General features: G+C 37.9%; 1 protein-coding gene across 1 annotated transcript in view; it reads left to right on the top strand.

Annotated features, from left to right (window-relative positions):
* The window catches only part of LOC113072146 (NACHT, LRR and PYD domains-containing protein 3-like), a 55,017-nt gene that overhangs the window by 759 nt on the left and 36,421 nt on the right, over positions 1–17,837 (top strand). The window contains exons 2-4 of the mRNA XM_026245273.1: positions 2,435–2,561; positions 12,710–12,823; positions 17,643–17,756. Of these exons, the coding sequence (XP_026101058.1) occupies positions 2,452–2,561; positions 12,710–12,823; positions 17,643–17,756 (338 nt within the window). The 5' untranslated portion in view covers positions 2,435–2,451. The remainder of the gene's footprint in view (positions 1–2,434; positions 2,562–12,709; positions 12,824–17,642; positions 17,757–17,837) is intronic.

Raw genomic sequence — 17,837 nt, 5'->3', positions numbered from 1 at the left:
TTATGTTAATATTTTCATTAATTCACAATCACAGTCTGTAAAGATCATATATTTGGTCTTTGTTGTGTTGACTTCTACTATGTTGACATCTTAAATAATTTATTAAACATTTGTTAATGTTTTTTTGCAGTTCACAGTCTAAAAGTGGAAACTATTAATCAATTGTAAACCTGAATTCACCCTATTTTCTATTTTATAATTTATCAATCATTTGTTCATGTTTTTGCAGTACCCAAAGTCAAATCAATACTGTCCTTTTTTTTAGGTGTGGATGTTACTCTGGTTAAAATTAACATGTCTCTGATGTCAAGTAATATCTGAACATCTTAAAGTGGAAGTGAAGCATTGAGTCAAGTTTGCATTATTTAGTGATTCCACACAAAAAAAAGAAAGAAAAAAAAGAAAACACAATAAATAAACATGATTAATGTAACCATTTTAAAGAAAGAAAATTGTTTTAGCTTTTGGAGCAAGGTAAAACGGAGTGTGATAAAACAGGGTTTGTTCGCTCCACTGGCCAGTGAAGTAATGTAAGCATTTCATTATTTTTTGAACACACACTTATTTTGAAATGGAGGAAGACAAGCTTTAAAAAATGCTGCTTATGCGTTTTAGCAGTTCAGTGAGGGGCTCAAGCAGTGATACCATTACATAGTCTATGAAATATTTCTCTACTCATCCTGAAGTTCTCAAGCACTGTTTGTTATTTTCAGGTTTGGATACTTTCCTCATGATTCCTCATGACAGACAGTAATTATCAGTAAGAATCTCCCTTTTCTGTCCAAGATACTAGAAAAGGTGGTATCCTCACAATTATATTCTTTCTTAGAGAAAAATGGTATATGTGAGGATTTCCAGTAAGGATTTAGACCGTATCATAGTACTGAGATTGCTCTCCTTAGAGTTACAAATGATCTGCTCTTATCATCTGATCGTGGGTGTATCTCTCTTTTAGTTTTATTGGATCTTAGTGCTGCGTTTGACACAATTGACCACAGCATTCTTTTGCATAGACTTGAACACTTTGTTGGCATCAGTGGAAGTGCATTAGCATGGTTTAAATCGTACTTATATGACCGCCATCAGTTCGTAGCAGTGAATGAAGATGTATCATATCGATCACAAGTGCAGTATGGAGTACCTCAAGGCTCAGTACTAGGGCCGCTACTCTTCACGCTTTATATGTTACCCTTGGGAGATATCATCAGGAAACATGGTGTTAGCTTTCACTGTTATGCTGATGATACTCAGCTCTATATTTCTTCGCGCCCTGGTGAAACACACCAATTTGAAAAACTAATGGAATGCATAGTCGATATAAAAAACTGGATGACGAGTAATTTCTTACTGCTAAATTCTGAAAAACAGAGGTGTTAATTATAGGACCTAAAAACTCTGCTTGTAATAACCTAGAACACTGTCTAAGACTTGATGGTTGCTCTGTCAATTCTTCGTCATCACGTAGGAACCTAGGTGTGCTATTTGATCGCAATCTTTCCTTAGAAAGCCAGCCAGAAACCTAGGGTCACTGCAGTCAGCCGGATCCAGTACGTATCCAGACCAGATGGTGGATCAGCACCTAGAAAGGACCTCTACATCCCTGAAAGACAGCGGAGACCAGGACAACTAGAGCCCAGATACAGATCCCCTGTAAAGACCTTGTCTCAGAGGAGCACCAGGACAAGACCACAGGAAACAGATGATTCTTCTGCACAATCTGACTTTGCTGCAGCCTGGAATTGAACTACTGGTTTCGTCTGGTCAGAGGAGAACTGACCCCCCCCCACCCAACTGAGCCTGGTTTCTCCCAAGGTTTTTTTCTCCATTCTGTCACCGATGGAGTTTCGGTTCCTTGCCGCTGTCACCTATGGCTTGCTTAGTTGGGGTCACTTCATCTACAGCGATATCATTGACTTGATTGCAAATAAATGCACAGACACTATTTAACTGAACAGAGATGACATCACTGAATTCAATGATGAACTGCCTTTAACTATCATTCTGCATTATTGACACACTGTTTTTCTAATGAATGTTGTTCAGTTGCTTTGACGCAATGTATTTTGTTTAAAGCGCTATATAAATTAAGGTGACTTGACTTGACAGTCAACACAGTGCTGAAACATCCATCACTAAAGTCTCACTCATGATGAACCTACACAAGTTTGTTTCTTCATAATGTTAATGTTGATGAGCACAAGCTACTGCAGGCTGAAATCATTAAACTCTTTGCCAGATTCACTAGCAAAGTAATAGGCACATGTCTGCCTGACCCATATTGCCTAAATCAGCTGAACCTTTAGGACTGATTTAAGCATAGAAGTAATTATCTATTATTATTTTACAACACTACTTTCTTTAGCACTATTATTTAGCTTGTTTTGTAGAAATAATGGATGTATTATGTTATCATTTGTTTTGTTTTTGTATACAGGCCTCATATCAGTATCTATGGATAACAGAGAAAACAGTGAGAGACACAACAGTGTGTCTATAAAGAGTGGAAGATTAACTCCTCGTCCTCCTGTACTCAGTGATGAACCAGTGACCTTTGAGCCCAGGTGAGACAAAATCCACTATTATGAGAGACATTGATCTGATTTAACCTGCTTCTGTTTTGAAAATGTTCAAACAGCAGCAGAATACAGTTGTCCGTCCTGTATCCGAGTCCTTAATATGATTACGCTCACACACAGTGCGGTTATTTACAGGAGTGACAGCCACAATCTGTAACTGAATTCACACCAGTAATTTTCAGGTTTCACAACTGCATTCACAGAAAAAACAGTGCAAGAGAGAACTGCTCTGCAGCACAAACGTGTATATTGTCAGTTGCAGGTAAATTATGTGTGGTTTCGTTGACGTACAGAGATAAGAGCTGTGTGCCATCTGAAAGTTAGTCATGTGTCACTGCTGTTGGTTATTGAAGATTTGATCAATGGACTCACAGCTCGAATGGACTCTTGGCTTGTCATAAATGATAAGACTTTTCGGTTTTATGGACATTGTCATCTTTTATATTACTTTGGTCACTGTCGTTATGGTTACTGATAACAAAGGCCATCTTGAATTGTTAATTGGAGGTTCAGTCAGACCACATAATTTGAGGCTACGTCTATATTAATCCGGATACATTTGAAAATGACGTTTTGATTTTAAAACGCTCCCCGTCCACACTAGCGTTTTCCATAAGCGTCTCATGCAAAAATCAGAAAATGTTTAATTCGGTTTCTGCACATCCATAAATCCTCAAAAAAGCTCACTGCAGATGTTACACATGGAATAAACAATAAGTTTTCATGCAGTTTTTCTGACAGGAAATGTCATTTATTTTATTCACGAAAAGAACTCTCCATTTACTGACATGTCCAGGTAGCACACAATCACGATTGTACGTCTGATCTAGAACACAACTGTCCTCATGTTTTGCCGCAAATAAAGATTGCAAGTAAATTTGCTTTCATCTTTGCAGGACTGTGATATGAAGAGTGTACAAAATAAAATATATCTATAGTAATAGCGTGAAAGTACGTAGCACATAACATGCACAATACCAGTATAAACACGGATATCTATTTGTATATGTATCACATGACTAAACTTGCATCATCTTATTCAAAAGCCTCCATTTTCACAGTCCACACTACAACGCGAAGACTGTGTATTTCAAATTTATCCAAAAGCTACGTTTTCGTTGACCTAAAATGCCGTCTCAGTGTGGACAGAAGGCCAAAACAGAGAGCAAAATATACGTTTTCAAACGTAGTGTGGACATGGCCTGAATCAGTCAATTGCTTTGACTGGAGCACATCTGCAATCCACTTAATCCAATGCGTGAAGAAATCATTCAGTGGAATTTAACAGGCTGAGGTTAAGGCTTAGAAATATTGCTGAAAAAAAAACAATAACCACATAGACTAATCTATTTATTTGAATATTATGTGAACTTTCTGGTGACATACTGATTTTATAACATAACTAGGGATGGGTATCGAAAACCGGTTCCATTTTAGAATCGGTTCCAAATTTCCAAGAACCGGGTATTCGACAAGACGCGTGCATTTAAATTCTGCTTAACGATTCCTGCGTTCGCATTTCAATTTAATTAAAAATGATTAAGTGCAGGAACAGAAATAATTTGCACATTGTTTGTGTGCAGCGCACATGAAGCGCAAGCGCGTGCACAGAGAGCAGCGGTCGGTTTCGCACTGCTGGTTCCTGGGTTTTTTGTGCGTTCTCGGACCGTTCCTTGTATTTCCACTGTAGAAAAGGTTGTTCTGTGCCGAAACTGACTTCTACATGAAAACTACATCAGTATATCATCATAAACACAGCCGTTTTTGTCTTACGTGAACATAAACAGATGAGAAAGAAAACACACATGTACAGTGTTTTTGCTTAAAGAGACAACAGCCTAATAAACGCACTGCCTGTTATTAATGTTAATCAAAGAACAAAAGAAAATCATTCACTGACCTTGACTGAATACATTTAATAACTTTAATTGATTAATCTTTATTTTATTTATAAAAAGAAAACTATGCAGTGTTTTTAAACTTTTAATTACAGTTTCTGTACCTGAAATTTTGTTTAGTTGTATTTATGATATTGCTAATTGATTTGTATGTTCCTATCTTATTACTGACTGTTTACTTGTCTTTAACACTTTAATATTTGAAATGTATATTAACCCTTATGCATTGTAGGGGACGTTTTCGTCCACTAGGGGGTAAAGTTGAGTCTTATTTTGGCCACAACTTTCTCTGTGTTTGAGCTAATGGAATGATTTTTGGTGACAAATCAAACAAATCAAATCAAAAACTCAATGGTACAATGTGGGCAAATTCACTACCCTTTCGGTATGTTTGTGGATGAAAACATCCACTAAACTGCTGTAAAAATCTATCAGATTTTTTGTTTGCATAAATCTATTAATCAACCTCAGTCCTGATCAAAACTACCAAATGTTTAAAAAATTCCAAGATTTTAACTCTTTAATTACCAAGTTCATAAATGATGTCACTGAATTGGGGAAAAGAACACACAAAATTACTTATTTTCAATATAAAAAGTGATTGTGGACTGGATATTTTTTTGACCTTTTATCACAGTCTTGGGCATGTCAAAGATTAGTAACAAGATTGGCTTTGATGCATTGTTAGTTTTTGTGCAGCATTAGATTTTAATTTTTTCTCCCTAATTTGTTGTTGGTGGCTGTTTTTGCCCCATTGACTTCCATTATAACCACATTTTTTGATTGCAAAGTCATGACACCATATAATCATGCATTCTTGATTGTTTGTGGTTTTCCCTTTTGGGAAGAGGTAAACATTTTTATTTTTACAGTTGATCACTAGGTGGGACCATTAACACTTTAGATAGGCCTGTGCAAAAAAAAAGACTTAGTCTCTGGCTTGTATATGGAGTTATATGGAGTATAACAGCAAAGTATAGTGTTTGTGTGTGTGTGACATTCTTGATTGTTGGTGGTTTTCCCTGTTGGGAAGAGGTAACATTTGTTATTTTTTACAGTTGATCACTAGGTGGGACCATTAACCCTTTAGATAGGCCTGTGCAAAAAAAAGGCTTAGTTTCTGGCATGTATATGGAGTTATATGGAGTATAATAGCAAATTATAGTGTGTGTGTGTGTGTGTGTGTGTGTGTGTGTGTGTGTGTGTGTGTGTGTGTGTGTGTGTTTGTGTGTGTGAGAGAGAGAGAGACAGAGAGAGAAAGAGAGGGTGTGAGAGAGACCTTCGTGCACTTACCTTGATGTACAGTATCTGAAAAAATCCAAATATGCACCTCATGCTCTCAGAACTACATGGAGTAAACAATAAAAAAAGAAGTGTGTTTATGCACCTGCTGCCTTTTGATGGTGAAAAGTACAAATGGCCTATATGTGAAATGCTCGTCTTTTCTTGATGGGAAAGCCAGTTTAAAACCCCCAAAACCTGTAAAGAAAATCTACTTTGCATCAAATTTATGAACATAATGTATTATGAACCAAAATGCAATACCAACTTCAAATAAGCTGCAGCTCACTGGAGGGGTCAAGCTACATAATCATTTCTAAAACTTTTGGTACAAGTCAAGCCCTTTCTCGTGTTGCTTGCTGCTTTTCTCACCATTAAATTACCAGCACGATGGCATGCAAGTGTTTAAGTCCACGTACTTTGCTTCTGTTTAGTCTATTCGCTTGTTAAGTCTGACGTCACGTAGCAGCGCTTCAGTGTCCAAACGCTCTATCAGTTACCACGAGAAAACAACAAAATGTGCAAATATAAACTCACAATGTGATAGAATACTAGCGAAAAAGTTATAATATTAACCTTTAACTCCATACCGAAGTCCCAGATAGCCAGAAAATGAAAATATAAATATTAAAAAAATATATAAAAATTATTTGTGTTTGGGACGCTGTGAGCACAGGACTGTAGTGTATATCGTAAGTTTGAAAGTGTTTAACTTAAACTATCAATATGAATAAACAGTGCTCATAAACGGCTGCTGAGGTCATATTCTCAAGTGTAGCGAGTTGGCCTGGACCCGGAAACAGTGCTTCTTACGTCATCACTTAACAACCGAATACTTTCACCACCATTAAAAGGCAGCAGGTGCATAAATACACATTTGTTGACTCCATGTAGTTCTGAGAGCTGAGGTGTACATTGTGATTTTCTGAAATACATCAAGGTAAGTGTGCAAAGGTCTCTCTCACACACACTCTCTCTCTCTTAGAAACTAAGCTTTTTTTTGCAAAGGCCTATCTAAATGGTTAATGGTCCCACCTTGTGATCAACTGTAAAAAATAACAAATGTTACCTCTTCCCAACAGGGAAAACCACCAACAATCGAGAATCTCACACACATACAAACACTATAATTTGGTGTTATACTCCATATAACTCCATATACAAGCCAGAAACTAAGCCTTTTTTTGCACAGGCCTATCTAAAGGGTTAATGGTCCCACCTAGTGATCAACTGTAAAAATAACAAATTTTACCTCTTCCCAAAACGGAAAACCACAAACAATCAAGAATGCATGATTATATGGTGTCATGGCTTTGCAAGCAAGCAAGCAAGCAAGCAACTTTATTTATATAGCACATTTTTAAACAACAGACGCTGCCCCAAAGTGCTTTACAAAATTAATAAAATTAAAATCATACAATAAAATAAACATACTTATTCAAAAGCTAAAGAAAACAAATACGTTTTTAAATAGGACTTAAAAGTTGTTACCGATGGAGCTGACCTCACATGGAATGGGAGACTATTCCAGAGTTTGGGACCTACTACAGAAAAAGCTCGATCTCCTTTTGATTTTAGACTACAACGAGGGACCTTTAAAAGCCGTTGATCGGTAGACCTAAGGACTCTAGAAGGAGAGTAAGGAACAATAAGATCACTGATGTACTGGGGTGCAAGGCCTGACAGCGCCTTGTAGACAAACAAGAGAATTTTAAAATCAATCCTGAATTTGACCGGAAGCCAATGTAAGGATTGTAGTACAGGAGTAATATGGTCTCTCTTTCTCACCCCCATTAACAGCCTTGCTGCTGCATTCTGCACTAACTGCAAGCGGGCAAGCAAAGTCTGGGGAAGACCAATATATAGAGAATTACAATAGTCAAGCTTAGATGTGATAAAGGAGTGAACCACAATTTCCAAATCCTTACTGGATAAAAAATGCTTTACTTTAGCAATTGATCTCAGGTTAAAAAAGCTACCTTTAACAACGGCACCAATCTGTTTCTTAAAGTTAAGTGATGAGTCCATAATAACCCCTAAACTCTTTACATGATTCGCAGTCTTTAGGGATAAGGATCCTAAATGATCAGGAAAGGCAGGTGAGACGGGAGAGCCTACAATCAAAACCTCAGTTTTACTCTCATTTAATTGGAGAAAGTTGCTAGATAGCCAGAGTTTAATGTCACTGTAACATTCCTGTGCTTTGTTCAGTGAACAGGTTTTATCTAAGCTCACAGGAAGGTAAAACTGGAGATCGTCTGCATAACAGTGATATGAAATACTATACTTCCGAAAAATAGCGCTTAGAGGAAGCATGTAAAGAGAAAACAGCAACGGTCCCAAAATCGACCCCTGAGGGACACCACAAACTAAAGGGGCCAATGTGGAAGAGAAGTCTCCCAAATTCACAGCAACTGTCCTGTCTCTTAAATATGATGCAAACCACTGTAGAGCTATACCCTGGACACCAACCCAACACTCCAGCCGATTGAGAAGAATTTCATGGTCTATCGTATCGAAGGCAGCACTCAGATCCAATAAAACCAGAACAACATGTGATCCGGAGTCCAACGATAATAAAATATAATTAGTGACCTTGAGCAGTGCAGATTCTGTGCTATGACAGGTCCTAAAGCCCGACTGGAATGTATCTAAAATATCATAAGTATTCAGATATGAATATAGCTGCGAATAGACCACTTTCTCTAAAATCTTGGAAATAAAAGGCAATTTAGAAATTGGCCTAAAGTTGTTATGGACTGTATGATCCAAATTAGGTTTTTTTAACAAGGGATGAAGAATTGCATGTTTGAAACTTTTAGGTACTACTCCACTCATCAAAGAGCTGTTAATTATAGCTGTTAGGCTAGAACTCACAGTAGAGAAAACATCTTTAAAAAGATGAGTAGGTAGAACATCCAGTCTGCAACTACCTCCGTTCATTTTACAGACAATATCTGCTAACTGCGCTGAGGAAACCGGTTCAAAGTTTGAAAAAATATTAGACAGCGCAGGATTAATTGATGAACAGGATTGTAAAGGTACAATTTCACTTCTGATCTTCTCAATTTTTTGAGTAAAAAACAATAAAAATTCTTCACAAGTTTCTTGTGTGGCATCTCTCATGACATTCCTTGGGGGGTTTAAAATGGAATCAATTGTGTTAAACAGTACTTTTGGCCGGTTTGCATTATCTGAAATTACCTTAGAGAAAAATTTCATTTTTTCCTCCTTTACTACTTTCTGATAGTTAGCCAAAGAATTTTTTAACATTTCAGATGAAATTTGAAGTTTATCTCTCTTCCACTTGCGTTCAGCTTTTCTACATTCTTTTCTAAAAGTGCGTGTTACATTATTTAGCCAAGGTTGAGAGATTCCCTTGTGTTTCTTTAGTTTAAGAGGGGCAACACAATCTAAAGCAAAAGTGCAAGACTTAGTAAAAACCTCAACCTGCACCTCAATGTCCTCTCCATCGATTTTGTCTGTAACATGAGATAAATAAAATTCTGAAAAAAGGTTTGCAGTTGTATAATTGATGGACCTAGCATAATGTAAAGGCTGAGAAGAGATTGGATAGATATAAGAACAAACAGCATCGAATACCACTGAATAATGGTCAGAAATACCTACATCTGAAACCTCCAGATTTGATACTGAAATACCAAATGATAACACAAGATCTAATGTGTGACCTTTCATATGAGTAGAACCAAAAACATGTTGTGTTAAATTAAAAGTCTCAATAAGAGAAAGAAATTCATTAACCAATGGCATTGATGGGCAGCATAAATGGACATTAAAATCCCCAAGGACCAAAAGTTTATCACAGCGAGACATCAAACCAGAGAGAAAATCAGAAAATTGCTGGATGAAATCCTTATTCCATTTGGGCGGTCTATATACCAAAGCACAGAAAAAAGAATCCAGAGTATCAATCTTTAGTAGCTGTACCTCGAAACTCGAATAGATTTGTGTGGATAGTAGTCTGCATTTAAAAGTGTTACGGAAAACAGTGGCAACCCCACCTCCTCGTCCTGCGGTCCGAGGAGAGTTCAAAGAGTCACAGCCTGGTGGTGTCAACTCACCCAAAGCCATCTGATCACCAGGATTCAACCAAGTCTCAGTAATAAAGAAAAAGTCAAGCGAACATGACATCATAAAATCATTCAAAATAAAGGCCTTGTTAGATATAGATCGTGCATTTAAGAGACCCATTTTTATGGAGGTGATTTCAGTCTTTTCCAACGGGACACTGGCAGTGTATTTTAACACGCTAAGATTGTTTACATTGTTTATCATTTAGATCATTCAGTTGATGACGACGAGAAGACCAGATGACTGGAACATGACTGTCAGAAGAAGCCATCTGAAAACTGCTATAACAGCGACGTGATCCACGATGCACATACCGTGGTCGACGCGTAATTCCCAGGGCAGCACATTGATTATAAACTCCGACTGGCAGGCGGTACGAGGATTTTAAACGTAGCAAGTCGGATGATGAATAGTATAAAGCCATATCGAAGATAAAACAATGGTCTGAGTATGCAGGCAGACAGAGAAAATCTGATTGAAATTGACGATGATCAGCAGGGAGAGTCAAACACATCAAGAAAAACAAAAGGGATAACATTTATATTTTCCGCTCGCAATCCAGAGTTAATAGTGGACATTCAATCCTACCATGGACGAACAAAACACAGGAATCAGGTGGTATCACCCTGGTGTGCGTCCTTTCGTGAAGATCTTGACAAGAACGGCAGAGAAGTCAGTTGCATAGTTTCCAAACCATGAACAGACGACAAGAACCAGTTGAGATAAGCCTGTTTCGCGTCTTTCGCAGGAAACAGCAGAATAAACAGAACGGATGTGAGTTTAGTCTCCAAACCTGTGAGGACAGTCCTTTTTCAAATCCTTTTAAATTCGTTAAAATAGTTTAAAAATTTGCAGGTAAAAAAAAAAAAAAAAAAAAACTTTTTAAAACTTTTAAAAAAGTCTAAAAATGCCGGAGAGCAGCGGCAGATACACACGCCAGCGTTCACTCAGACCAGAAGCCATTTTTTGCAATAAAAAAATGTAGTTATAATGGAAGTCAATGGGGCAAAAACAGCCACCAACAACAAATTAGGGAGAAAAAAATTAAATGTAATGCTGAACAAAAACTAAAAATGCTTCAAAGCCAATGTTGCTACTAATCTTTGACATGACCAAGACTGTTAAAAAAAGTTAAAAAAAAAAATAATCCAGCCACAATTACTTTTATATTGAAAATAAGTCATTTTGTGTGTGTTTTTTTCCCCCAAATCAGTGACATCATTTATGAACTTGGCAATTAAAGAGTTAAAATCTTGGATTTTTTAAAAACATTTGGTAGTTTTGATCAGGACTGAAGTTGATTAACAGATTTATGCAAAAAAAAAAAAAGGAAATTTTTTTTTTAATTGATTGTTTAATTGAGTGGATGTTTTCATCCCGAACATACCGAAAGGGCAGTGAATTTGAACAATCCACAAGGGTTAATTAGTTGTTTTTGCTATGTTATTTTCTTTTTTAAGCACAGGCAAAATTCCTCTTGCAGTGTTTTGTAGGCTACTGATTTTTGCTCATGTTATTCAGCTGCAACAGAATGCTTTGTAAAAAGAACGAATACACGTTTGACATCTAAATGTTTGACTTTATTTTTTTATATTGGATTTTTTATCTCATTGGAATCGAAACTAGGAATCAATAAGAATTGGAATCAATAAGCAGAATCGAAATCGATAAAAATTCAAACGATACCCAACCCTAAACATAACTGTGTAATAAACGTATTGGCTTTAAAATTAATGTGGCTATCAAATGTGTGTAAATCAAGTTTTTGGTCATAACGAACAGGAGGGGCAATATTATTATTCTAAAACTGAAAATGGCTGGGTTTAACTGGGCAGAGGAATCTCTAAGATTCAAACTACTTCCTGAACCTGTCAGGCGGAAGCGAGGCCTTTCGGACATTATCAATGACATCAATTTAAAATAGTGGTTCTCAACTCCAGTCCTTGGGACCCACTACTCTGCACATTTTGTATGTGTATCTTATCTGACACTCTCAGTTCAGTTCATGGATCTCTCTCCTAATGAGATGATGATCTGAATAAGGTGTGTCAAATAAGGGAGACATACAAAATGTGCAGAGCAGTGGGTCCTGAGGACTGGAACTGAGCTCTAAAGTAAGCTTGAAAGCTTCTGGGATTTCTCAACACACGCTCGGAAGCCTCGGCATGAAACGTAACATCACTAGTAATGTCATTACCATCTATCCATTTGAATTTTACTAATGACTGTTCTCATGCTTTGGTTTACACTGCTTCCTGTAATAAAACTACAAACTGTTGACTGTAAACCATCTCTCTGAGTCCTTATGTTTAAGGGGGCAAATAGACATTCAGACAATCACAAAACTCCCCTCCTCCACAGAACAGAGACAAATAGATGAGCCATTTCTTGAAATAAATTCTGAACCATTCTCATTAAAATTTATCAAAGCAATTAATGTAAATTGCATTGCTAATGTCATAAAATAGCACAGTCCGAATAAAAGTATGGCATCTTGTAACACTGTGTTACAACGTTCCTCATCTTTACAACTCGAATTTAAAACCAGTTAGTGTATTTTGCTAGTTATATTGGAGATTAAAATAGAAGCAGATTTGTATTATTTAAATAGACACTAAAAACTGTGATGATTTGTTTTTGTTTTTTACATTTAAATGTGCTGGTTGTTAATTTTTGACAAAAGTGCTGGAGAGACCCAGGGTGTCAGTGACCGAGTATAAATCTATTGGATCTACTCTGAAAATGCTGATGGAAATTAATGAACAATATCAATAAAAATGGCCCATCCACACAAACAATAAATGAAACAGCAGGCATAATTAAGGGCAAATAACCTGAATTATTTTTGTGTTTTGTCAGAATCTGGAATCAAAGATCTTTATCTCCAGTTCCCAGTTGTATGTCTATGAAGAGTGATGAATCATTGCCTGATCGTCCTTATTTCAGAGGTGAACCAGTGACCTCTGACCCCAGGTGAGGATAAACATGAGAACAAACAGACTTTTTCTATCGCTGTCAGAGAACTGTTGGAAAAGTTTTTTCTAGTTTTGAAGCTCAGTTAATAAGTCTTTAGTGGAATGGTCCTATTTTGTTAGATGTGTATTGCGCTCCACATCTGACAAATGATTTTATTTTTGAATTTACGGAGTTAGTGGGGTATATCACTACAAATTATGTAGGGGTGCCGCGATTCAGACATTGTGTGATTTCTCTGTCACACACACACACACACACAAAGTATGTTAAATTAAACCGCTTTGGCAAGTATTCTAGTAAACAAAGTCGGTTATGTCTTAAGTGAATGTGAACAGCTGGGAAAGAAACCGGATGTGAGTCAGTATTAGGTACGTGGGTCTCAAAGAGACAGCAGCCAATAAACATCGGTTTCTGTCTGCTAATTAAATACCACTATAGCTGTAACAAAAATTTATCTGTATTTAATTTGTGTGGTGAGCACTATTGGGTTATTTTACACTTAACTATTAGGTCTACATTTCTGCACCTGAATAATTCACAACTGTTTATATTCGTAACGTTTTGTTGTATTCATCTATGCTTGTAATTTGTGTAATTGTTCTTGTTTTATTACTAACTTTACTAGTTAAGCAAGTGTTTTTTTGCTGTGGTATAGAAGTACTTTTAAAAGCTGTTGTTGCTGTTTGTGGCGATGATTAGTCATTTCCCGCTGAGATCTTCAGAGATTGAATGTCTTCTTTTATTTCATTTGATTTCATCTAAGGCTGTGGCTGAAGTCAGTTGTATTTCTTGTGTTTCTCTTTTCTTCAGTAATTCTGCTTGTTAACACAAGGTGTTCATCACTAATGCTCAATCAGCACTTAATGAATCACTTATTTCATTAACTTTAATACTGCTTCAGTGTTAATTTAACACTACTTTTTTTTTTTTTTTTTTAGAGTGGCACCATATATGCTCCGAGCAGTGTTAATTTAACACTCATGAATACTGTGTATGATCTCGGACAAGATTCTTGTTATTTTCATTGTTTCTGCCAAATCTGCTTTCTTCAATTGGTGATGCTGATAGGCTGTCTCCTCTTAGTTTCATTTGAATTTGAATTTGAATTTTAAATGAACTGAGCTCTCAGTTGTCTTTGGACACATCACTTTCTGATTTAAACATCGACCAAGTCCTTGAGCTGCTAAACAACACATGGCTGGAAATTTTAAATGTGACTGCTCCTTTGGTCAAAACTCCAGATTTCGCTCATTAAGACAAGTCTGTAGAAGAGCGTAACAAAAATTAACAACAACAAAAAATAATATCTTCACTTGAGGTTAACTTTGTTGACATGATTGCAAATATACTATTTAAACTGAACTGAGCTGGATGATAACAATGAATTTGTGAAATTTGTGTTTACTATTGTCATTTTGAATTATTGACACACTGTTTTACCAATTAATGTTGTTCAGTTACTTTGACACAATCTGTATTGTTAAAAGCGCTATATAAATAAAGGTGACTTGACTTAAGTATAATCTTCTGACCTACCAGACTGCTGCAAAGTCTGCATGCTTCTCTAGTCTAATTTTAAACAACCAAAATAAGCCTAAAGTCCTGTTCTCCATTATAAATGCTGTCCTAAATTCATCTGTAAATTGTATACCAAATCCCTCAAATGTTCTATGTGAAAGCTTCTTGAGCTTTTTTCTGATAAAATTGCTAAATTACAACTTCGAGTGGTAACCATTAAAATGACCTTGACCTGTTCATTGTTTCCCACCTATTAGCTTTATGGGAGACTTTTAATCCTATTTTATTTTTACAATCCATCACTGAAATAATTATTACTCTCAAAACTTAATTCTGCCCTCATTATGTAATACATAATGAGGGAAGGGAAGTCGTGGCCTAATGGTTAGAGGGTTGGACTCCCAATCGAAGGGTTGTGGGTTCTAGTCTTGGGCCGGACGGAATTGTGGGTGGGGGGAGTGCATGTACAGTTCTCTCTCCACCTTCAATACCACGACTTAGGTGCCCTTGAGCAAGGCATCGAACCCCCAACTGCTCCCGGGCGCCGCAGCATAAATGGCTGCCCACTGCTCCGGGTGTGTGCTCACAGTGTGTGTGTTCACTGCTCTGTGTGTGTGCATTTCGGATGGGTTAAATGCAGAGCACAAATTCTGAGTATGGGTCACCATACTTGGCTGAATGTCACTTCACTTTTATATGTCACAGGGTAACTAAAAAAAAGATAAGTGACAGTCTTTCCTTATCGAAAATGACATGAGGATTCACTGTAGTATCATTGGGTGGGAAAGTCATTACACTCTGTCTATTTCTGAAGAGGTTGTAACTCTGTAACTGTGGCTGGAGGCATTATCCTGTGGGAGAAGAGGAGTGTTTTGGATGTGAAATTGCAGTGTAGAGCTTGTTTATCTATAATACAGTTGTCATCCGCCAGGGTTTCCGTCTGGGCCGCACTCCGCACGCTGCCTTAATGTTTGGGGGTTTGTGAATGCAGTGCTGGTTATTTTCTTCACGTGTGCAGTTGAGTGTTTTGCAGTGCATGCACGAGTGGAGGGAAGTTGCAGATTGTGTGGTACCCAACCGAACAGATCTTCGATGTTACTGAACTCCTACTGAATCCATACTTATCCGCGCTGCCTACCAGTTTATGCTGAAGTCCCGCTGAGCCACATCTCCGCTGCTGCATCTAGTCCTGCATCCAGGAAGAAAGCGTGAGCATACTGAATCCATACTGATCCACTCTGCCTACCAGTCTATGCTGAAGTCCTGTTGAGTCAGGGAACCGAGCCACATTCTCGCTACTGCATCCAGTCCTGTATTCAGGAAGGAAGTGAGCATATTGAATCCATACTAATTCATTTTGTTTATCAGTCTATGCTGAAGTCCTGTTGAGCCAGGGAACCGAGCCATATTCTCGCTACTGCATCCAGTCCTGTATTCAGGAAGAAAGTGAGCGTATTGAATCCATACTAATCCATTTTGTTTATCAGTCTATGCTGAAGTCCTGTTGAGCCAGGGAACCGAGCCACATCCTTGCAACTGCACCCAGTCCTGTATCCAGGAAGAAATACGGTATCTAGGAAGGAAGTGAGAATACTGAATCCATACTGATCCACTCTGCCTACCAGTCTATGATGAAGTCCTGTTGAGTCAGGGAACCGAGCCACATTCTCGCTATTGCACCAAGTCCTGTATTCAGCAAGAAAGTGAGCATATTGAATCCATACTAATCCATTTTGTTTATCAGTCTATGCTGAAGTCCTGTTGAGCCAGGGAACCGAGCCATATTCTCGCTTCTTCATCCAGTCCTGTATTCAGGAAGAAAGTGAGCATATTGAATCCATACTAATCCATTTTGTTTATCAGTCTATGCTGAAGTCCTGTTGAGCCAGGGAACCGAGCCACATCCTTGCAACTGCACCCAGTCCTGTATCCAGGAAGAAATACGGTATCTAGGAAGGAAGTGAGAATACTGAATCCATACTGATCCACTCTGCCTACCAGTCTATGCTGAAGTCCTGTTGAGTCAGGGAACCGAGCCACATTCTCGCTATTGCACCAAGTCCTGTATTCAGGAATAAAGTGAGCGTATTGAATCCAAACTAATCCATTTTGTTTCAGTCTATGCTGAAGCCCTGTTGAGCCAGGGGACCAAGCCACATCCTCGCTACTGTATCCAGTCCTGTATTCAGGAAGGAAGAGTGAACAAACTGAACCCATACTGACCTGTCCCGCTTACCAGTTTATGCTGAAGTCTCGCTGGTCCAGCCACTCGAGTCCAATCTCCATTGCTGATATCTAGTCTGACCTGTCGACGCAAGAGGGCCGGTTGGCCTGACCTCTTTCCTTGAGATTGCCTTTTAATTTAAATAAATATACTTGGGATTACTGTTATTCTATTGTCCGTTCTCCGTGGGTGTTGGGGTAGCTCCTCAGGGGAGGGGTATAGTAGAAGAGGAGTGTCGGTTGGCAAGTGGCGCCCCTACATTATCTGGCCTGTGACACATACTCTGTATTTTAAATTGCTAAATGAGTCTGTTGGCTCTGCTTTGCTTTCCCTACTGAACAAATTTCCACGGTGCCTTTTATTTCTAAGCTACTAGGAAAGATTGTGTTTTGTCAAGTACAATCTTTTCTAATTACGAACCATATCTCAGAAATTTGTCAGTCTGTCTTCAAGCCTTTTCATAGCACAGAGTTGGCTTTTCTGAAAGATATCTTAGTTGCTAAAATATGGCAGGACTTTCGCTCCTTGGCCCCTGGACTTCCCACCTCTGCTTAAACTTAAGACAAAAGTCCAGGGGCCAAAGAGTAAAAGTCCTGCCATATTTTTGCTCCACCCATGAACTCAGCAGCTGATTTCACCAGGGGAGGAACCAAGTCATTTAACGAGAACCCAACACCCAACTGCTCCAAAGGCGCCAAAAATGGCTCCCCACTGCTCTGAATGTGTGCTCACACTTTGTGTGTTCATTAAGATGGGTTAAATGCAGAGAACCATACTTTTCCCAATGCAAGCATAGCGGGCTGTGTTTTGACTGATCTAATTTATTCAAATGGTCAGTGACAAAATGCACACTGCTCATACTCTGCTGATGGTTCAGATGTGATTAATGTGAAACAGGTATATAGGACATATTGTAATTTTTGTCATTTAGAAATAATATTGTGTGGGTGCTTGAATCAAGATCAGAGTCTTTTAAACCATCAGTCGTGCAGCTCTACTCTATAGGCAGGCCTATGCATGATATGTTTTTTTCCCTATCAACCACCTCAGAATGATTTCTGTGTGTTTTCTTAGAAAATGGAGTCAAAGATCTTCATTAACAGATCCCAGCTGTGTGTCTATGAAGAGTGTAGAATCAATGCCTCAACCTCCTAATTATAGTAATGAACCAGTGACCTCTGACCCCAGGTGAGGATAAACATGTAGTGGTAATTTAATTGATCTAGTGAAACTGGGAAAAGAAAAAAATATTTCAATTTTTGTTATAAT

This window comes from Carassius auratus, unplaced genomic scaffold (assembly GCF_003368295.1).
Source record: "Carassius auratus strain Wakin unplaced genomic scaffold, ASM336829v1 scaf_tig00008558, whole genome shotgun sequence".
Taxonomy (NCBI): domain Eukaryota; kingdom Metazoa; phylum Chordata; class Actinopteri; order Cypriniformes; family Cyprinidae; genus Carassius; species Carassius auratus.
Note: the sequence above shows the minus strand (reverse complement) of the source record. Positions and strands in the feature narration are given on the sequence as shown.